The sequence below is a fragment of the Haemorhous mexicanus genome, chromosome 16, assembly GCF_027477595.1.
Source record: "Haemorhous mexicanus isolate bHaeMex1 chromosome 16, bHaeMex1.pri, whole genome shotgun sequence".
NCBI classification, from domain to species: domain Eukaryota; kingdom Metazoa; phylum Chordata; class Aves; order Passeriformes; family Fringillidae; genus Haemorhous; species Haemorhous mexicanus.
In genome coordinates, this window is record NC_082356.1 from 17275465 (window position 1) to 17298533 (window position 23069).

At 53.3% G+C, this 23069-nt stretch overlaps 1 protein-coding gene across 1 annotated transcript in view; it reads left to right on the forward strand.

The window, feature by feature from the left end:
- The window catches only part of LOC132334934 (myosin-binding protein C, fast-type-like), a 64678-nt gene that overhangs the window by 13823 nt on the left and 27786 nt on the right, over window positions 1–23069 (forward strand). Inside the window, 8 exon segments of the mRNA XM_059861059.1 lie at window positions 1197–1302; window positions 4217–4383; window positions 6420–6585; window positions 13004–13110; window positions 16396–16425; window positions 17733–17872; window positions 21052–21211; window positions 22146–22250. Of these exon segments, the coding sequence (XP_059717042.1) occupies window positions 1197–1302; window positions 4217–4383; window positions 6420–6585; window positions 13004–13110; window positions 16396–16425; window positions 17733–17872; window positions 21052–21211; window positions 22146–22250 (981 nt within the window).

Consider the following 23069-nt stretch of genomic DNA (forward strand, 5'->3'; position numbering starts at 1 on the left):
TGGGGGGCACCTGGGGGCATCTGGGTACCTGGGGGGCACCTGGGGGGCACCTGTGGGCACACCTGGGGGGCACCTGGGGGGCACCTGGGTACCTGGGGCACACCTGGGGGGCACCTGGGGGCACACCTGGGTACCTGGGGCACACCTGGGGGGCACCTGGGGCACACCTGGGGGGCACCTGGGGGCATCTGGGTACCTGGGGGTACCTGGGGGCATCTGGGTACCTGGGGGGCATCTGGGTGGGGTTCTGGGAGTGTTGGAGGTGCCCGTGGGTGTCCTGAGGGCACCTGGGGAGGACCTGAGGGCACCTGGGGAGGACCTGGGGGCACCCGTGCCCATCGTGAAGGGCCCTGAGGACCAGCAGGTGATGTCCCCTCACCTGTGTCCCCTCACCTGTCCCTCATCTGTCCCCTGCTGTCCCCTCACCTGTCCTGTTCACCTATCACCTGTCCCCTTCATCTGTCACCTGTGACCCCTCACCTGTCCCTCACCTGTCCCTCATCTGTCCGTGTGTCTGTCCAGAGCTGCCGGTGACCATTGTGAAGGGCCCCGAGGACCAGCAGGCGGTGTCCCCTCACCTGTGTCCCCTGACCTGTGTCCCCTGACCTGTGTCCCCTGACCTGTGTCCCCTCACCTGTCACCTGACCTGTGTCCCCTCACCTGTGTCCCCTGACCTGTCCCCTCACCTGTCCCTCACCTGTCCGTGTGTCTGTCCAGAGCCGCCGATGACCATTGTGAAGGGCCCTGAGGACCAGCAGGCGGTGTCCCCTGACCTGTGTCCCCTCACCTGTCCCCTGTTGTCCCCTCACCTGTGTCCCCTCACCTGTGACCCCTCACCTGTCACCTCACCTGTCCCTCACCTGTCCGTGTGTCTGTCCAGAGCCGCTGGTGACCATCGTGAAGGGCCCCGAGGACCAGCAGGCGGTGTCCCCTCACCTGTGTCCCCTCACCTGTCCCCTGTTGTCCCCTCACCTGTGTCCCCTCACCTGTCCCTCACCTGTCACCTCACCTGTCCCTTACCTGTCCCCTGTCCCTCACCTGTCCGTGTGTCTGTCCAGAGCCGCCGGTGACCATCGTGAAGGGCCCCGAGGACCAGCAGGCGGTGTCCCCTCACCTGTGTCCCCTCACCTGTGTCCCCTCACCTGTCCCTCACCTGTCACCTCACCTGTCCCTCACCTGTCCGTGTGTCTGTCCAGAGCCGCCGGTGACCATCGTGAAGGGCCCTGAGGACCAGCAGGTGGTGGTGGGCGAGCGCGTGGTGCTGGAGGCCGAGGTGTCCGAGGAGGGCGCGCAGGTCATGTGGTACGGCCGGCCGTCCGTCTGTCCCTGTGTCCATCCTGTGTCCCTGTGTCCGTGTGTCCATCCTGTGTCCATCCTGTGTCCATGTGTCCATCCTGTGTCCATCCTGTGTCCATGTGTCCGTGTGTCCATCCTGTGTCCCTGTGTCCATCCTCTGTCCATCCTGTGTCCATCCTGTGTCTGTGTGTCCATCCTGTCTCCATCCTGTGTCCGTGTGTCCGTGTGTCCATCCTGTGTCCATCCTGTGTCCGTGTGTCCATCCTGTGTCCATCCTGTGTCCGTGTGTCCATCCTTTGTCCATCCACACCACCCTGTGTCCATCCTGTGTCCATCCTGTGTCCATGTGTCCATCCTGTGTCCGTGTGTCCACCCTGTGTCCATCCTGTGTCCGTGTGTCCACCATGTGTCCATCCTGTGTCCGTGTGTCCATCGTGTGTCCATGTGTCCATCCTGTGTCCGTGTGTCCATCCTGTGTCCATCCTGTGTCCGTGTGTCCGTGTGTCCATCCTGTGTCCATCCTGTGTCCGTGTGTCCGTGTGTCCATCGTGTGTCCATGTGTCCATCCTGTGTCCGTGTGTCCATCCTGTGTCCACCCTGTGTCCATCCTGTGTCCGTGTGTCCATCCTGTGTCCACCCTGTGTCCATCCTGTGTCCATGTGTCCGTGTGTCCATCCTGTGTCCGTGTGTCCATCCTGTGTCCGTGTGTCTATCCTGTGTCCGTCCTGTGTCCATCCTGTGTCCGTCCTGTGTCCATCCTGTGTCCGTGTGTCCATCCTGTGTCCATCCTGTGTCCGTGTGTCCATCCTGTGTCCGTGTGTCCATCCTGTGTCCGTGTGTCCATCGTGTGTCCATCCTGTGTCCGTGTGTCCATCCTGTGTCCGTGTGTCCATCCTGTGTCCATCCTGTGTCCGTGTGTCCATCCTGTGTCCGTGTGTCCATCCTGTGTCCGTGTGTCCATCGTGTGTCCATCCTGTGTCCGTGTGTCCATCCTGTGTCCGTGTGTCCGTGTGTCCATCCTGTGTCCGGGTGTCCATCCTGTGTCCATCCTGTGTCCATGTGTCCGTGTGTCCATCCTGTGTCCATGTGTCCATCCTGTGTCCGTGTGTCCATCCTGTGTCCATCCTGTGTCCGTGTGTCCATCCTGTGTCCGTGTGTCCATCCTGTGTCCATCCTGTGTCCGTGTGTCCATCCTGTGTCCGTGTGTCCATCCTGTGTCCATCCTGTGTCCGTGTGTCCATCCTGTGTCCGTGTGTCCATCCTGTGTCCGTGTGTCCATCGTGTGTCCATCCTGTGTCCATGTGTCCATCCTGTGTCCGTGTGTCCATCCTTTGTCCATCCACACCACCCTGTGTCCATCCTGTGTCCGTGTGTCCATCGTGTGTCCATGTGTCCATCCTGTGTCCGGGTGTCCATCGTGTGTCCATCCTGTGTCCGTCTGTCCGTGTGTCCATCCTCTGTCCATCCTGTGTCCATCCTGTGTCCGTGTGTCCATCCTGTGTCCGTGTGTCCATCCTGTGTCCGTGTGTCCATCCTGTGTCCATCCTGTGTCCATCCTGTGTCCGTGTGTCCATCCTGTGTCCCTGTGTCCATCCTGTGTCCGTGTGTCCATCCTGTGTCCATCCTGTGTCCATCCTGTGTCCCTGTGTCCACCCTGTGTCCATCCTGTGTCCATCCACACCACCCTGTGTCCATCCTGTGTGCACCCTAAACCCACCCCATGCCCACCTGGTGTCCACCCCATGTCCCTCTCCACATCCCCCCATGTCCACCCATGTCCACCTGGTGTCCACCCCATGTCCATCTCCATGTCCACCCCATGTCCATCTCCACACCCACCCCATGTCCATCTCCACACCCACCCCATGTCCATCTCCACACCCACCCCATGTCCATCTCCATGTCCACCCCATGTCCATCTCCACACCCACCCCATGTCCATCTCCATGTCCACCCCATGTCCATCTCCACACCCACCCCATGTCCATCTCCATGTCCACCCCATGTCCATCTCCACACCCACCCCATGTCCATCTCCATGTCCACCCCATGTCCATCTCCACACCCACCCCATGTCCATCTCCACACCCACCCCATGTCCATCTCCATGTCCATCTCCACGTCCATCTCCACACCCACCCCATGTCCATCTCCACACCCACCCCATGTCCATCTCCACACCCACCCCATGTCCATCTCCATATCCACCCCATGTCCACCCCATGTCCACCCCACGTCCATCTCCACACCCACCTGCTGTCCACCCCATGTCCATCTCCACACCCACCCCATGTCCCTCTCCATGTCCACCCCATGTCCATCTCCATGTCCACCCCATGTCCACTTCCACATCCACCTGGTGTCCACCCCATGTCCATCTCCATGTCCACCCCATGTCCACTTCCACATCCACCTGGTGTCCACCCTATGTCCATCTCCACGTCCATCTCCACACCCACCCCATGTCCATCTCCATGTCCACCCCATGTCCATCTCCACACCCACCCCATGTCCATCTCCACACCCACCTGGTGTCCACCCCACGTCCATCTCCACGTCCATCTCCACGTCCATCTCCATGTCCATCTCCACACCCACCTGGTGTCCACCCCATGTCCACTCCATGTCCATCTCCACACCCACCTGGTGTCCACCTCATGTCCATCTCCATGTCCACCCCATGTCCATCTCCACGTCCATCTCCATGTCCATCTCCACACCCACCTGGTGTCCATCTCCACACCCACCTGGTGTCCACCCCATTTCCATCTCCATGTCCACCCCATGTCCATCTCCACACCCACCTGGTGTCCACCCCATTTCCATCTCCATGTCCACCCCATGTCCATCTCCACACCCACCTGGTGTCCACCCCATGTCCATCTCCACACCCACCTGGTGTCCACCTGTCGGTGTCCAGGACGAAGGACGGCGTGGAGCTGACCCGCGAGGAGGCCTTCAAGTACCGCTTCAAGAAGGACGGCAAGAAGCACTTCCTGATCCTCAACGAGGCCACCAAGGAGGACACCGGCCGCTACCGCATCATGACCAACGGCGGCGAGGCCGAGGCCGAGGTCATCGTGGAAGGTCAGAGCTCCTGGGAGCTCCTGGGAGGTCCAGGAGATGTTTCAGGGTCACCTTGGAGAAGGTTCTGGTGATCCCAGAAGGTCCCCATGGGTTCTTTGAGGTCCATGTGGATGTTTTGGGTTGCAGAGAAGCAGCTGGAGGTGCTGCAGGAAGTTCTCCAGATGTTCCTAGAGGTTCTCCATGGATTCTTTTGGAGTTCCCATGGATTTTTTGGGGTCTCCATGGATTTTTTGAGGTCCCCATGGATTTTTTGGGTTCTAGAGAAGCAGCTGGAGGTGCTGTAGGAAGTTCTCCAGATGTTCCTCATGGATTTTTTTGGGTTCCCCATGGACTTTTGGGTTCCCCATGGGTTCTTTGAGGTCCCCATGGATTTTTTGAGGTCCCCCTGGATTTTTGGGGTCCATGTGGACTTTTTGGGTTGCAGAGAAGCAGCTGGAGGTGCTGCAGGAGGTTCTCCAGATGTTCTCCATGGGTTCCTCATGGGGTTTTTTTGGGTTCTCCATGGACTTTTGGAGTTCACATGGATTTTTGAGGTCCATGTGGATTTTTGAGGTCCATGTGGACATTTTGGGTTGCAGAGAAGCAGCAGGAGGTGCTGCAGGAGGTTCTCCAGATGTTCTCCATGGGTTCCTCATGGGGTTTTTTTGGGTTCTCCATGGACTTTTGGAGTCCCCATGAATTTTTGAGGTCCCCATGGATTTCTGGGAGTTCCAGCTGGATTTTTTGCTTGCAGAGAAGCAGCTGGAGGTGCTGCAGGAGGTTCTCCAGATGTTCTCCATGGGTTCCTTATGGGTTTTTTTGGGTTCTCCATGGACTTTTGGAGTTCCCATGGATTTTTGAGGTCTGTGTGGATTTTTGGGGTCCATGTGGACGTTTTGGGTTGCAGAGGAGCAGCTGGAGGTGCTGCAGGAGGTTCTCCAGATGTTCTCCATGGGTTCCTCATGGGATTTTTTTGGGTTCTCCATGGACTTTTGGGTTCCCCATGGGTTCTTTGAGGTCCACATGGATTTTTTGAGGTCCTCCTGGATTTTTGGGGTCCATGTGGACATTTTGGGTTGCAGAGAAGCAGCAGGAGGTGCTGCAGGAAGTTCTCCAGATGTTCTCCATGGGTTCCTCATGGATTTTTTTGGGTTCCCCATGGACGTTTGGGTTCCCCATGGGTTCTTTGAGGTCCCCATGGATTTTTTGAGGTCCCCCTGGATTTTTGGGGTCCATGTGGACTTTTTGGGTTGCAGAGAAGCAGCTGGAGGTGCTGCAGGAAGTTCTCCAGATGTTCCTCATGGATTTTTTTGGGTTCCCCATGGACTTTTGGGTTCCCCATGGGTTCTTTGAGGTCCCCATGGATTTTTTGAGGTCCCCCTGGATTTTTGGGGTCCATGTGGACATTTTGGGTTGCAGAGAAGCAGCTGGAGGTGCTGCAGGAGGTTCTCCAGATGTTCTCCATGGGTTCCTCATGGGATTTTTTTGAGTTCTCCATGGACTTTTGGGTTCCCCATGGGTTCTTTGAGGTCCCCATGGATTTTTTGAGGTCCCCCTGGATTTTTGGGGTCCATGTGGACATTTTGGGTTGCAGAGAAGCAGCTGGAGGTGCTGCAGGAGGTTCTCCAGATGTTCTCCATGGGTTCCTTATGGGTTTTTTTGGGTTCTCCATGGACGTTTGGGGTCCCTATGGATTTTTGGGGTCCATGTGGATTTTTGAGGTCCATGTGGACGTTTTGGGTTGCAGAGAAGCAGCAGGAGGTGCTGCAGAAGGTTCTCCAGATGTTCTCCATGGGTTCCTCATGGGGTTTTTTTGGGTTCTCCATGGACTTTTGGAGTCCCCATGGATTTTTGAGGTCCCCATGGATTTCTGGGAGTTCCACCTGGATTTTTTGCTTGCAGAGAAGCAGATGGAGGTGCTGCAGGAAGTTCTCCAGATGTTCTCCATGGGTTCCTCATGGGGTTTTTTTGGGTTCTCCATGGACTTTTGGAGTTCCCCATGGATTTTTGGGGTCCATGTGGATTTTTGGGGTCCATGTGGACGTTTTGGGTTGCAGAGAAGCAGCTGGAGGTGCTGCAGGGCATCGCGGACCTGACGGTGCAGGCCACCGAGCAGGCGGTGTTCAAGTGCGAGGTGTCGGACGAGAAGGTCACCGGGCGCTGGTTCAAGAACGGCGTCGAGGTTCGGCCCAGCAAACGCATCCACATCTCCCACACCGGCAGGTGAGACCCCAAACCCCCAAAATCCCAAAATATCCCCAAAATATCCCAAAGATAAACCCCCCCAAAAATCCCCAAAATCCCCTAAAAAATCCCCCAAAAAATCCACCAAAAAACACCAAAAATCCACCAAAAAACACCAAAAACCACCAAAAAATCTCCAAAAAATCCCCCAAAAAACCACAAAAAATCCCAAAAAAATCTCCAAAAAATCTCTAAATATCCCCCCAAAAAACCCCAAAAATCTCCCCAAAAAATACCAAAAAAACCCCCCAAAATCCCAAAAAACACCAAAAATCCCCCCAAAAATCCCCCAAAAATCCCCCAAAAATCCCCCCAAAAATCCCCAAAAATCCCCCCAAAAAACCACCAAAAATCCCCAAAATATCCCCTAAAAAATCCCAGAAACCTCCAAAACCCCAAGAAAAACAAACAAAAAAAAACCCCCAAAAATCCCCAAAAAACCCCCAAAAAAACCCCCAAAATCCCCCCAAAAATCCCCAAAAAATCCCCCAAAAATCCACCAAAAAACACCAAAAAATCTCCAAAAAATCCCCCAAAAAAACACGAAAAATCCCAAAAAATCTCAAAAAAAAATTCTCTAAATATCCCCCCAAAAAAACCCCAAAAATCTCCCCAAAAAATACCAAGAAAACCCCAGAAAATCCCCAAAAAAACCCAAAAATCCCCAAAATCCCCCAAAAAATCCCCCCAAAACCCCAAAAGAACCCAAAAAACCCCCCCAAAAATCCCCCAAAAAACACCAAAAAACCCCCAAAAAATCTCCCCAAAAATCCCTAAAAAATCTCCCCAAAAATCTCTAATAATCCCCCCAAAAAAAACCAAAAATACCCCCAAAAAACCCAAAAAATCCCCAAAAAACCCCAAAATCCCCCCAAAAAACCAAAAAAAAAAAATCCCAAAAAAAATCCCCAAAAAACACCAAAAATCCCCCCCCAAAAATCCCCAAAAAATCCCCCAAAAATCCACCAAAAAATCTCCAAAAAATCCCCCAAAAAACCACAAAAAATCCCAAAAAAATCTCTAAATATCCCCCCAAAAAACCCCCAAAAATCTCCCCAAAAAATACCAAAAAACCCCCCAAAATCCCAAAAAACACCAAAAATACCCCCAAAAATCCCCCAAAAAATCCCCCAAAATCCCCCAAAAAAACCACCAAAAATCCCCAAAATATCCCCTAAAAAATCCCAGAAACCTCCAACACCCCAAGAAAAACAAACAAAAAAAAAAAAAACCAAAAATCCCCAAAATCCCCCAAAAAATCCCCCCCCAAATCCCAAAAAATCCCCAAAAAATCCACCAAAAAACCACCAAAAAACACCAAAAAATCTCCAAAAAATCTCCCAAAAAAACACGAAAAATCCCAAAAAATCTCAAAAAAAAAATCTCTAAATATCCCCCCCAAAAAACCCCAAAAATCTCCCCAAAAAATACCAAAAAAAACCAAAAAATCCCCAAAAAAATCCCCAAAAAACGACCAAAAATCCCCCCAAAAATCCCCAAAATCCCCCAAAAAATCCCCCCAAAAATCCCCCAAAATCCCCCAAAAAAACACCAAAAATCCCCAAAATATCCCCTAAAAAATCCCAGAAACCTCCAACACCCCAAGAAAAACAAACAAAAAAAAAAAAACCCCAAAAATCCCCAAAATCCCCCAAAAAATCCCCCCAAAAATCCCAAAAAAATCCCCAAAAAATCCCCCCAAAATCCACCAAAAAACACCAAAAAATCTCCAAAAAATCTCCCCAAAAATCCCTAAAAAATCTCCCAAAAATCTCTAATCATCCCTCCAAAAAAAACCAAAAATACCCCCAAAAAACCCAAAAAATCCCCAAAAAACCCCAAAATCCCCCCAAAAAACCAAAAAAAAATCCCCAAAAAAATCCCCAAAAAACACCAAAAATCCCCCCCCAAAAATCCCCAAAATCACCCAAAAAATCCCCCCAGAAATCCCCAAAAAATCCCCCAAAAATCCACCAAAAACCACCAAAAAATCTCCAAAAAATCCCCCAAAAAACCACAAAAAATCCCCAAAAAATCTCTAAATATCCCCCCCAAAAACCCCCAAAAATCTCCCCAAAAAATACCAAAAAAACCCCCCAAAATCCCAAAAAACACCAAAAATACCCCCCAAAAATCCCAAAAAAAATCCCCAAAAAATCCCCCAAAAAATCCACCAAAAAACACCACAAAATCTCCAAAAAATCTCCCCAAAAATCCCTAAAAAATCTCCCAAAAATCTCTAATCATCCCCCCAAAAAACCCCAAAAATCTCCCCAAAAAATACCAAAAAAACCCAAAAAATCCCCCAAAAAATCCCCAAAAAACCACCAAAAATCCCCCAAAAATCCTAAAAAAATCCCCCAAAAAATCCCCCCAAAAATCCCCCCAAATCCCCCAAAAAAACCACCAAAAATCCCCAAAATATCCCCTAAAAAATCCCAGAAACCTCCAACACCCCAAGAAAAACAAACAAACAAAAAAAACCCCAAAAAACGTGAAAATCCCCCAAAAATCCCCAAAAAATCTCCAAAAAATCTCCAAAAAATCCTCCCCAAAATCTCCAAAAAATCCCCCAAAATCCCCCAAAAAACCACCAAAAATCCCCCCCAAAAATCCCCCAAAATCCCCCAAAAAAACCACCAAAAATCCCCAAAATATCCCCTAAAAAATCCCAGAAACCTCCAAAACCCCTAGAAAAACAAACAAAAAAAAACCCCAAAAATCCCCAAAATCCCCCAAAAAATCCCCCCCAAAAATCCCAAAAAAATCCCCAAAAAATCCCCCAAAAATCCACCAAAAAACACCAAAAAATCTCCAAAAAATCCCCCCAAAAATCCCTAAAAAATCTCCCAAAAATCTCTAATCATCCCCCCCAAAAAAACCAAAAATACCCCCAAAAAACCCAAAAAATCCCCAAAAAACCCCAAAATCCCCCCAAAAAACCAAAAAAAATCCGCAAAAAAATCCCCAAAAAACACCAAAAATCCCCCCCCAAAAATCCCCCAAATCCCCCAAAAAATCCCCCCAGAAATCCCCAAAAAATCCCCCAAAAATCCACCAAAAACCACCAAAAAATCTCCAAAAAATCCCCCAAAAAACCACAAAAAATCCCCAAAAAATCTCTAAATATCCCCCCCAAAAAACCCCAAAAATCTCCCCAAAAAATACCAAAAAAACCCCCCAAAATCCCAAAAAACACCAAAAATACCCCTAAAAATCCCCCCAAAAATCCCCCCCAAAAATCCCCCAAAAAATCCCCCCAAAAATCCCCCCAAAAAACCACCAAAAATCCCCAAAATATCCCCTAAAAAATCCCAGAAACCTCCAAAACCCCAAGAAAAACAAACAAAAAAAACCCCCAAAAATCCCCAAAAAACCCCCAAAAAAACCCCCAAAATCCCCCCAAAAATCCCCAAAAAATCCCCCCAAAATCCACCAAAAAACACCAAAAAATCTCCAAAAAAATCCCCCAAAAAACCACAAAAAATCCCAAAAAAATCTCCAAAAAATCTCTAAATATCCCCCCAAAAAACCCCAAAAATCTCCCAAAAAAATACCAAGAAAACCCCAAAAAATCCCCAAAAAATCCCCCAAAAAACACCAAAAATCCCCCCCAAAAATCCCCAAAATCCTCCAAAAAATCCCCCAAAAAATCCCCCCAAAACCCCAAAAAAACCCAAAAAACCCCCCCAAAAAACACCAATAAATCTCCCCAAAAATCCCTAAAAAATCTCCCAAAAATCTCTAATAATCCCCCTAAAAAAAACCAAAAATACCCCCAAAAAGCCCAAAAAACTCCTCAAAAAATCTCCCAAAAAACTCTAAAAATCCCCAAAAAAACCCCCAAAAATCCCCCCAAAAAACCAAAAAATCCCCCAAAAAATCCCCAAAAACCACCAAAAATCCCCCCAAAAAATCCCCCTCAAAACCCCCAAAAATCCTCCAAAAAACACCAAAAAATCCCCCCAAATCCTCCAAAAATCCCCCAAAAAATCCCCAAAAATCTCCCCCAAAATCCCCAAAAAATCTCCCAAAAATCTCCTGAAAATCCCAAAAAAACCCCCACAAAAATCCCCCCCAAAAAATCCTCAAAAATCCCAAAAATAACCCCAAAAAATCCCCAAAAATCCCCCAAAAATCCCCAAAATCCCAAAATATCCCAAAAATAACCCAAAAATCCCAAAATTATCCCAAATTTGGGGGTTTTTTGGTGGAATTTTTGGGGATTTTGGGAGGGATTTTTGGAATTTTGGGATTTTTGGTTGGGGTTTTTTGGGATTTTTGGGATTTTGGGGATTTTTGGTTGAGGCTTTTTGGGATTTTTGGGATTTTTGGTTGGAGTTTTTTGGGATTTTTGATATTTTGGGATTTTTGGTTGGGGTTTTTTGGGATTTTGGGATTTTTGGGTGGATTTTTTTGGGATTTTGGGGATATCTGAGTGGTTTTTGGGGAGGGATTTTGGGATTTTGGGATTTTTGGTTGGGGTTTTTTGGGGATTTGGGGATTTTGGGGTGGATTTTTTGGGTTTTTGGGGTGGATTTTTTGGGATTTGGGGATTTCTGGGGTGGATTTTGGGGATTTTGGGCCCTCCCCAGGATCCACAAGCTGGTGATCGACGACATGAACCCCAAAAATTCCAAACTTGGGATTTTTGGGTGGGATTTTTTTGAATTTTGAGATACTCGAGTGGGGTTTTTTTGGGATTTTGGGATTTTTGGGGTGGATTTTGGGGATTTTGGGCCCTCCCCAGGATCCACAAGCTGGTGATCGACGACGTGAACCCTAAAAATTCCAAATTTGGGATTTTTGGGTGGGATTTTTTTGGGATTTTTGGAATTTTGGGATTTTTGGTTGGGGTTTTTTTGGGATTTTGAGATTTCTGGTTGGGGTTTTTTGGGATTTTTGGAATTTTGGGGTTTTTTTGGGATTTTTGGAATTTTGGGATTTTTGGTTGAGGTTTTTTGGGATTTTTGGTTGGAGTTTTTTGGGATTTTTAGGGAATTTTGGGATTTTTGGTTGAGGTTTTTTGGGATTTTTGGGATTTTGGGATTTTTTGGTTGGGGTTTTTTGAGATTTTGAGGATTTTTGTTTGGGGTTTTTTTGGAATTTTGGGGATTTTTGGTTGGGTTTTTTTGGGGATTTGGGGATTTTGGGGTGGATTTTTTGGGATTTTGGGATTTTTGGGGTGGATTTTGGGGATTTTGGGCCCTCCTCAGGACCCACAAGCTCCCGATCGACGACATGAACCCCAAAAATTCCAAATTTGGGATTTTTGGGTGGGATTTTTTTGAATTTTGAGATATTTGAGTGGGGTTTTTTCGGGATTTGGGTTTTTTGGGGTGGATTTTTTGGGATTTTGGGATTTTTGGGGTGGATTTTGGGGATTTTGGGCCCTCCCCAGGATCCACAAGCTCCTGATCGACGACATGAACCCCAAAAATTCCAAATTTGGGATTTTTGGGTGGGATTTTTTTGAATTTTGAGATACTTGAGTGGGGTTTTTTGGGATTTTGGGATTTTGGGGTGGATTCTTTGGGATTTTGGGGTGGATTTTTGGGGATTTAGGGATTTTTGGGTGGATTTTTTTGGGGATTTTGGGATAGCTGAGTGGTTTTTGGGGAGGGATTTTGGGATTTTTGGGGTGGATTTTTTGGGATTTGGGGATTTTTGGGAGGATTTTTTGGGATTTTGGGGTGGATTTTTTGGGATTTTGGGGATTTTTGGGGTGGATTTGGGGGATTTTGGGCCCACAAGCTCCCAATCAACGACGTGAACCCCAAAAAAGCCAAATTTGGGATTTTTGGGTGGGGTTTTTTTGAATTTTGAGATACTTGAGTGGGGTTTTTTGGGATTTGGGGATTTTGGGGTGGATTTTTTGGGGTGGATTTTGGGGATTTTGGGCCCACAAGCTCCCGATCGACGACGTGAACCTCAAAAATTCCAAATTTGGGATTTTTGGGTGGGATTTTTTTGAATTTTGAGATACTCGAGTGGGGTTTTTTTGGGATTTGGGGATTTTGGGGTGGATTTTTTGGGATTTGGGGATTTTTGGGGTGGATTTTGGGGATTTTGGGCCCTCCCCAGGACCCACAAGCTCCCGATCGACGACATGAACCCCAAAAAAGCCAAATTTGGGATTTTTGGGTGGGATTTTTTTGAATTTTGAGATATTTGAGTGGGGTTTTTTGGGGATTTGGGGATTTTGGGGTGGATTTTTTGGGGTGGATTTTGGGGATTTTGGGCCCACAAGCTCCCGATCCACGACGTGAACCCCAAAAATTCCAAATTTGGGATTTTTGGGTGGGATTTTTTTGAATTTTGAGATACTCGAGTGGGGTTTTTTTTGGGATTTTTGGATTTTTGGGGTGGATTTTGGGGGATTTTGGGCCCTCCCCAGGATCCACAAGCTGGTGATCGACGACGTGCGCCCCGAGGACGAGGGCGATTACACCTTCGTGCCCGACGGCTACGCCCTCACCCTGTCGGCCAAGCTCAACTTCCTCGGTGGGCACGGGGGCACCTCGGGGGGTTTGGGGCAGTTTGGGGCAGTTTGGGAACTTTGGGGGCGTTTTGGGGGTGTCTGGGGAGATTTGGGGGGGATTTGGGGGGGTTTGGGGGGATTTGGGGGGAATTTGGGGGGAATTTGGGGAAATTTGGGGGGATTTGGGGGAGTTTGGGGGCATTTTGGGGGATTTTGGGGGGAATTTGGGGGGATTTGGGGGGGATTTGGGGAAATTTGGGGGGATTTGGGGGGGATTTGGGGGAATTTTGGGAATTTTGGGGAAATTTGGTGAAATTTTGGGGGATTTTGGGGGGATTTGGGGAAATTTGGGGGGATTTTGGGGTAATTTGGGGGTATTTTGGGGAAATTTGGGGGGGTTTTGGGGGAATTTGGGGGGGTTTTGGGGGAATTTGGGGGTGTCTGGGGAGATTTGGGGGGAAATTTGGGGAAATTTGGGGGGGATTTGGGGGAGTTTGGGGGCATTTTGGGGGATTTTGGGGGGATTTGGGGGGAATTTGGGGAAATTTGGGGGGATTTGGGGGGAATTTGGGGGGTTTTGGGGGGAATTTGGGGGGTTTTGGGGGAATTTGGGGGAAATTTGGGGGGATTTGGAGGAAATTTGGGGGGAATTTGGGGGGTTTTGGGGGAATTTGGGGGGGTTTTGGGGGAATTTGGGGGGAATTCGGGGGAATTTGGGGAAATTTGGGGCGGATTTGGGGAAATTTGGGGAGATTTGGGGGGATTTGAGGGGGATTTGGGGGGATTTGGGGGGGTTTGGGGGCATTTTGGGGAAATTTGGGGGGAAATTTGGGGGAATTTGGGGGGATTTGGGGAAAATTGGGGAAATTTGGGGGAATTTGGGGGGATTTGGGGGGAATTTGGGGAAATTTGGGGGGGATTTGTGGAAATTTTGGGAGGATTTGGGGAAATTTGGGGGGTTTTGGGGGAATTTGGGGGGAATTTGGGGGATTTGGGGGGAAATTTGGGGGGATTTGGAGGAAATTTGGGGGGAATTTGGGGAAATTTGTGGGGAAATTTTATGAAATTTTGGGGGATTTTGGGGGGATTTGGGGAAATTTGGGGGAAATTTGGGGAAATTTGGGGGGGATTTGGGGGGAATTTGGGGAATTTTGGGGAAATTTGGGGAGATTTGGGGAAATTTGCTGAAATTTTGGGGGATTTGGGGGAATTTGGGGAATTTTGGGGGAATTTTGGGGAAATTTGGGGGGTTTTGGGGGGGATTTGGGGTGGATTTTGGGGGGATTTTGGGGAAATTTGGGGGGTTTTGGGGGGGATTTGGGGAAATTTGGGGGGGATTTGGGGGCATTTTGGGGGGATTTGGGGGAAATTTGGGGGAATTTGGGGGGGTTTGGGGAACTTTGGGGGATTTGGGGAAATTTGGGGGGGATTTGGGGGGAATTTGGGGAATTTTGGGGAAATTTGGGGAAATTTGGGGGGATTTGGGGGGAATTTGGGGAAATTTGGGGGATTTTGGGGAAATTTGGGGGGGATTTGGGGGGGAATTTGGGGAAATTTGGGGGGATTTGGAGGAAATTTGGGGGAATTTGGAGATATTTGGGGGGATTTGGGGGGGATTTGGGGGAATTTGGGGAAATTTGGGGAAATTTGGGGAGGATTTGGGGAAATTGGGGGGGTTTTGGGTAATTTTTGGGAAATTTGGGGGGATTTGGGGGGTTTTGGGGGGGATTTGGGAAAATTTGGGGGATTTGGGAACTTTGGGGGCATTTTGGGGTGTTTGGGGAAATTTGGGGGGAATTTTGGGGTGTTTTGGGAAATTTTGGGGGTATTTGGGGGGTTTGGGGGCATTTTGGGGGCAATTTTGGGGTGTTTGGGGAAATTTGGGGGAATTTTGGGGGGGTTTGGGAAACTTTGGGGGGTTTGGGGGCATTTGGGGGGAATTTGGGGGGTAATTTGGGGAAATTTGTGGGGGATTTGGGGAAATTTGGGGGTATTTGGGGGGATTTGGGGGAATTTGGGGGAATTTGGGGCGATTTGGGAACTTTGGGGGAATTTGGGGGGATTTGGGGGGATTTGGGGAAATTTGGGGGGATTTGAGAACTTTGGGGGCATTTTGGGGTGTTTGGAGAAATTTGGGGGGAATTTTGGGGTGTTTTGGGAAATTCTGGGGGGATTTGGGGGGTTTGGGGGCATTTTGGGGTGATTTGGGGAGGATTGGGGGGAATTTGGGGGAATTTGGGGGGATTTGGGGAAATATGGGGGGATTTGGGAACTTTGGGGGCATTTTGGGGTGTTTGGGGAAATTTGGGGGGGAATTTTGGGGTGTTTTGGGAAATTTTGGGGGGATTTGGGGGAGTTTGGGGGAATTTGGGGGAAAATTGGGGGGATTTGGGGGGAAATTTGAGGGAATTTGGGGGAATTTGGGGAAATTTGGGGGGGTTTGGGGGAATTTTGGGGAAATTTGGGGGAATTTGGGGGGGATTTGGGGGGAATTTGGGGAATTTTGGGGAAATTTGGGGAGATTTGGGGAAATTTGGTGAAATTTTGGGGGATTTGGGGGGATTTGGGGGAATTTGGGGAATTTTGGGGGGATTTTGGGGAAATTTGGGGGGTTTTGGGGGGGATTTGGGGAAATATGGGGGGATTTGGGAACTTTGGGGGCATTTTGGGGTGTTTGGGGAAATTTGGGGGGAATTTTGGGGTGTTTTGGGAAATTTTGGGGGGGATTTGGGGGGTTTGGGGGCATTTTGGGGGAATTTGGGGGCAAATTTGGGGGGTTTGGGGACATTTGGGGAGATTTGGGGGGCATTTGGGAGCATTTTGGGGAAATTTGGGGGGATTTGGGGGGAAATTTGGGGGGGATTTGGGGAAAATTGGGGAAATTTGGGGAGATTTGGGGAAATTTGGTGAAATTTTGGGGGATTTTGGGGGATTTGGGGGAATTTGGAGAATTTTGGGGGGATTTTGGGGGAATTTGGAGAATTTTGGGGGGATTTTGGGGAAATTTGGGGGGTTTTGGGGGGGATTTGGGGAAATTTGGGGGGATTTGGGAACTTTGGGGGCATTTTGGGGTGTTTGGGGAAATTTGGGGGGAATTTTGGGGGGGTTTGGGGGCATTTGGGGAGATTTGGGGGGGTTTTGGGGGAATTTGGGGGTCACTCGTGGGTCTGGGGGTGACTTTTGGGACCATGACGTCACTGGGGATTCCCCCCACCAATGACGTCACTGGGGATTCTGTGACGTCACTGGGTGCATTTGGTGTCTATGACGTCACTGACCCCGCCCTCTCTCCCCTCCCCCCCCCCCAGAGATCAAGGTGGAGTACGTCCCCAAACAAGGTGAGGGGGAGGGGACACCTGAGGGACACCTGGGCACACCTGAGGGACACCTGAGGGACACCTGGGCACACCTGAGGGACACCTGGGGTGGGAGGGGACACCTGGGCACACCTATGAGGACAGGGGACACCTGGGGGGGACAGAGCACACCTGTGGGGACACCTGGGGTGGGAGGGGACACCTGGGCACACCTGAGGGACACCTGGGGTGGGAGGGGACACCTACGAGGACAGGGCACACCTGAGGGGACACCTGGGGGGACACCTGGGGGGACAGAGGACACCTGTGGAGACACCTGGGAGGACACCTGTGGGGACACCTGGGGTGGGAAGGGACACCTGGGCACACCTATAAGGACAGGGGACACCTGGGGGGGACAGAGCACACCTGTGGGGACACCTGTGGGGACACCTGGGGTGGGAGGGGACACATGAGGAGACAGAGCACACCTTGGAACAGGTGAGAGGACACCTGGGGACACCTGGGGGGACACCTGGGGGACACCTGGGGATGATAGGGGACACCTATGGGGACACCTGGGGTGGGATGGGACACCTGTGGGGGGGAGGGGACACCTGGGCACACCTGGGGGGACACCTGTGAGAACACCTGGGCACACCTGGGAGGACAGAGGACACCTGGGCACACCTGTGGGGACACCTGGGGAGGACAGGGGACACCTGGGGTGGGATGGGACACCTGTGGGGGGGAGGGGACACCTGGGCACACCTGGGGGGACACCTGGGGAGGACAGAAGACACCTGGGGGACACCTGGGGAGGGAAGGGACACCCGTGGGGGGGAGGGGACACCTGGGCACACCTGGGGGGACACCTGTGGGAACACCTGGGCACACCTGGGAGGACAGAGGACACCTGGGCACACCTGTGGGGACACCTGGGGAGGACAGGGGACACCTGTGGGGACACCTGGGGTGGGATGGGACACCCGTGGGGGGGAGGGGACACCTGGGCACACCTGGGGGGACACCTGTGAGAACACCTGGGCACACCTGGGAGGACAGGGGACACCTGGGCACACCTGTGGGGACACCTGGGGAGGACAGGGGACACCTGTGAGGACACCTGGGGTGGGATGGGACACCTGTGGGGGGGAGGGGACACCTGGGCACACCTGGGGGGACACCTGTGAGAACACCTGGGCACACCTGGGAGGACAGGGGACACCTGGGCACACCTGTGGGGACACCTGGGGAGGACAGGGGACATCTATGGGGACACCTGGGGTGGGATGGGACACCCGTGGGGGGGAGGGGACACCTGGGCACACCTGTCCCCCCCCCCCCAGAGCCCCCCAAGATCCACCTGGACTGCTCGGGCCGGGACTCGGAGAACACCTTGGTGGTGGTGGCGGGAAACAAACTGCGCCTGGACGTGCCCATCTCGGGAGAGCCACTGCCCACTGTCACCTGGAGCAAGGACGGGCAGGTGAGACCACCTGGGTCACACCTGGGTCACCTGTGTGTGTCACTGTGTCACACCTGTGTGTCACACCTGTGTGTGTCACTGTGCCCATCTCGGGAGAGCCACTGCCCACTGTCACCTGGAGCAAGGACGGACAGGTGAGACCACCTGGGTCACCTCTGTGTCACACCTGTGTGTGTCACTGTGTCACCTGTGTCACACCTGTGTGTGTCACTGTGCCCATCTCGGGAGAGCCACTGCCCACCGTCACCTGGAGCAAGGACGGACAGGTGAGACCACCTGGGTCACCTCTGTGTCACCTGTGTGTGTCACTGTGTCACCTGTGTGTGTCACTGTGCCCATCTCGGGAGAGCCACTGCCCACTGTCACCTGGAGCAAGGACGGGCAGGTGAGACCACCTGTGTCACCTGTGTGTGTCACTGTGTCACCTGTGTCACCTGTGTGTGTCACTGTGCCCATCTCGGGAGAGCCACTGCCCACCGTCACCTGGAGCAAGGACGGGCAGGTGAGACCACCTGTGTCACCTGTGTCACCTGTGTGTGTCACTGTGTCACCTGTGTCACACCTGTGTGTCACACCTGTGTGTGTCACTGTGTCACCTGTCACCTGTGTGTGTCACTGTGTCACCTGTGTCACACCTGTGTGTGTCACTGTGTCACCTGTCACCTGTGTGTGTCACTGTGTCACCTGTGTCACACCTGTGTGTGTCACTGTGTCACCTGTGTGTGTCACTGTGCCCATCTCGGGAGAGCCGCTGCCCACCGTCACCTGGAGCAAGGACGGGCCAGTGAGCTCACCTGGGGGTCACCTGTGTCACACCTGTGTCACCTGTGTCACCTGTGTGTGTCACTGTGTCACCTCTGTGTCACCTGTGTGTGTCACTGTGTCACACCTGTGTGTGTCACTGTGCCCATCTCGGGAGAGCCACTGCCCACCGTCACCTGGAGCAAGGACGGGCAGGTGAGACCACCTGTGTCACCTGTGTCACCTGTGTGTGTCACTGTGTCACCTGTGTGTCACACCTGTGTGTGTCACTGTGCCCATCTCGGGAGAGCCACTGCCCACCGTCACCTGGAGCAAGGACGGGCAGGTGAGACCACCTGGGTCACCTGTGTCACCTGTGTGTGTCACTGTGTCACACCTGTGTCACACCTGTGTGTGTCACTGTGTCACACCTGTGTCACACCTGTGTGTGTCACTGTGCCCATCTCGGGAGAGCCACTGCCCACCGTCACCTGGAGCAAGGACGGACAGGTGAGCTCACCTGTGTCACACTTGGGTCACCTGTCACCTGTGTGTGTCACTGTGTCACCTGTCACCTGTGTGTGTCACTGTGTCACCTGTGTGTCACACCTGTGTGTGTCACTGTGCCCATCTCGGGAGAGCCACTGCCCACTGTCACCTGGAGCAAGGACGGGCAGGTGAGACCACCTGTGTCACCTGTGTGTCACCTGTGTGTGTCACTGTGTCACCTGTGTCACACCTGGGTCACCTGTCACCTGTGTGTGTCACTGTGTCCCACCTGTGTGTCACACCTGTGTGTGTCACTGTGTCACCTGTGTCACACCTGTGTGTGTCACTGTGCCCATCTCGGGAGAGCCGCTGCCCACCGTCACCTGGAGCAAGGATGGACAGGTGAGACCACCTGTGTCACCTGTGTGTCACACCTGTGTGTCACACCTATGTGTCACACCTGTGTGCGTCACTGTGCCCATCTCGGGAGAGCCACTGCCCACCGTCACCTGGAGCAAGGACGAACAGGTGAGACCACCTGTGTCACCTGTGTGTGTCACTGTGTCACCTGTGTGTGTCACTGTGTCACCTGTGTGTGTCACTGTGTCACCTGTGTGTCACACCTGTGTGTGTCACTGTGCCCATCTCGGGAGAGCCACTGCCCACCGTCACCTGGAGCAAGGACGGGCAGGTGAGACCACCTGGGTCACACCTGTGTCACCTGTGTGTGTCACTGTGTCACCTGTGTCACACCTGTGTGTGTTACTGTGCCCATCTCGGGAGAGCCACTGCCCACCGTCACCTGGAGCAAGGACGGGCAGGTGAGCTCACCTGTGTCACCTGCCTCACCTGTCCCACACGTGTCTCACCTGTCTCCCCTGCAGGAGTTCTCGGCCCGCGAGGGGCGTGTCCAGCTCGAGGACAAGCACGAGCTGAGCAGTTCCTCATGTCCCTCACCTGTCTCACCTGTCCCTCACCTGTCCCTCACCTGTCTCACCTGTGCAGGAGTTCTCGGCCCGCGAGGGGCGTGTCCGCCTGGAGGACCGGAGGCAGCTGAGCAGTTCCCTGTGTCCCACACCTGTCCCTCACCTGTCCCTGTGTCCCACACCTGTCCCTGTGTCACATCTGTCTCACCTGTCCCTCACCTGTCTCACCTGTCCCACACCTGTCTCACCTGTCTCACCTGCAGGAGTTCTCGGCCCGCGAGGGGCGTGTCCGCCTGGAGGACCGGAGGCAGCTGAGCAGTTCCCTGTGTCCCTCACCTGTCCTGTCCCTCACCTGTCCTGTCCCACACCTGTCCCTCACCTGTCTCACCTGCAGGAGTTCTCGGCCCGCGAGGGGCGTGTCCGCCTGGAGGACCGGACGCAGATGAGCAGTTCCCTGTGTCACACCTGTCCTGTCCCTCACCTGTCCCTCACCTGTCTCACCTGTCCCACACCTGTCCCACACGTGTCTCACCTGTCTCACCTGCAGGAGTTCTCGGCCCGCGAGGGGCGTGTCCGCCTGGAGGACCGGACGCAGCTGAGCAGTTCCCTGTGTCACACCTGTCCCTCACCTGTCTCACACCTGTCCCACACCTGTCCATCTCACCTGTCCCTCACCTGTCCCTCACCTGTCCTCACCTGTCTCACCTGCAGGAGTTCTCAGCCCGCGAGGGGCGTGTCCACCTGGAGGACCAGACGCAGCTGAGCAGTTCCCTGTGTCCCTCACCTGTCCTGTCCCACACCTGTCCCTCACCTGTCTCACCTGTCTCACCTGTGCAGGAGTTCTCGGCCCGCGAGGGGTGTGTCTGCCTGGCGGACCGGATGCAGCTGAGCAGTTCCCTGTGTCACACCTGTCCTGTCCCTCACCTGTCCCTCACCTGTCTCACCTGTCTCACCTGTCCCTCACGTGTCTCACACCTGTCTCACCTGTCCCACACGTGTCTCACCTGTCCATCTCACCTGCAGGAGTTCTCGGCCCGCGAGGGGCGTGTCCGCCTGGAGGACCGGACGCAGCTGAGCAGTTTCGTCATCGAGAGCGCCGAGCGCGCCGACGAGGGGCGCTACGAGATCCGCGTCACCAACCCGGCCGGCGAGGACATGGCCGCCATCAACATCCGCGTCGTGGGTATGGCACACCTGGGCACACCTGGGCACACACATGGGCACACCTGGGGACAATGGGGAAGGGGGACACGGCCGCTATCAACATCCGCGTCATGGGTATGGCGCACCTGGGCACACCTGGGCACACACCTGGGCACACCTGGGCACACACCTGGGCACACCTGGGCACACACCTGGGGATACACCTGGGGACAGCTGGGGACAATGAGGAGGGGGGACACAGCCGCCATCAACATCCGCGTCGTGGGTACGGCACACCTGGGCACACCTGGGCACACACCTGGGGATACACCTGGGCACACACCTGGGATACACCTGGGCACACACCTGGGGACAGCTGGGCACACACCTGGGGACAGCTGGGGACACACCTGGGGACAGCTGGGGACAATGGGGAGTGGGGACACAGCCGCCATCAACATCTGAGTTGTGGGTACGGCACGCCTGGGCACACCTGGGCACACACCTGGGGATACACCTGGGGACACCTGGGGACACCTGGGGATACACCTGGGCACACCTGGGGACAATGGGGACACCTGGGAACATCTGGGGACAATGGGGAGGGGGGACACGGCCGCCATCAACATCCACATAGTGGGTATGGCACTCACCTGGGCACACCTGGGCACACACCTGGGGATACACCTGGATACACCTGGGGACACCGGGGGTTACACCTGGGGACACACCTGGGCACACCTGGGGATACACCTGGGGACAACTGGGGGAGCATATGGGCACACCTGGGCACACCTGGGGGCACACCTGGACACACCTGAGCACATGGGAGGCCACCTGGGGACACCTGGGGGCACACCTGGGCACACCCAGGCACACCTGGGGGCACAGCTGGGCACACCCAGGCACACCTGGGGGCACACCTGGGCACACGGGAGGCCACCTGGTGACGCAGGTGTGCGCTGTCCCCGCAGATGTCCCCGACCCGCCCGAGGCCGTTCGCGTCACCCAGGTGGGCGAGGACTGGGCCGTGCTCGTCTGGGAGCCGCCCAAGTTCGACGGGGGGCAGCCGGTCACAGGTGAGACCCACACCTGGCACCTGGGTGGCCCCTCCTCATCCCCACACCTGTGTGGCTTCTGTGTGTCCTGTCACACCTGTCCCTCATCTGTCCCCACACCTGTACCTCACCTGTCCCCTTGTTCCTCATCTGTCCTCACCTGTCTCACCTGTGTGTCACCTGTCTCACCTGTCCCTCACCTGTGTCACCTGTCCCTACCTGTGCAGGTTACCTGGGGGAGAGGAAGAAGAAGGGCTCCCACCACTGGATGAAGCTCAGTTTCTGTCCCTCACCTGTCCCCTACCTGTCCCTCACCTGTGTCTCACCTGTCTCACCTGTGCAGGTTACCTGGTGGAGAGGAAGAAGAAGGGCTCCCACTGCTGGATGAAGCTCAGTTTCTGTCCCTCACCTGTCTCACCTGTCCCTCACCTGTCCCTCACCTGTCCCTCACCTGTCCCTCACCTGTCCCTCACCTGTCCCTCACCTGTCTCACTGGTGTCTCACCTGTCCCCACCTGTGCAGGTTACCTGGTGGAGAGGAAGAAGAAGGGCTCCCACTGCTGGATGAAGCTCAGTTTCTGTCCCTCACCTGTCCCCTACCTGTCCCTCACCTGTGTCTCACCTGTTCCTCACCTGTCCCTCACCTGTCCCTCACCTGTCTCACCTGTGTGTCACCTGTCTCACCTGTGCAGGTTACCTGGTGGAGAGGAAGAAGAAGGGCTCCCACCACGGGATGAAGCTCAGTTTCTGTCCCTCACCTGTCCCCTACCTGTCCCTCACCTGTGCCTCACCTGTCCCCACCTGTGCAGGTTACCTGGTGGAGAGGAAGAAGAAGGGCTCC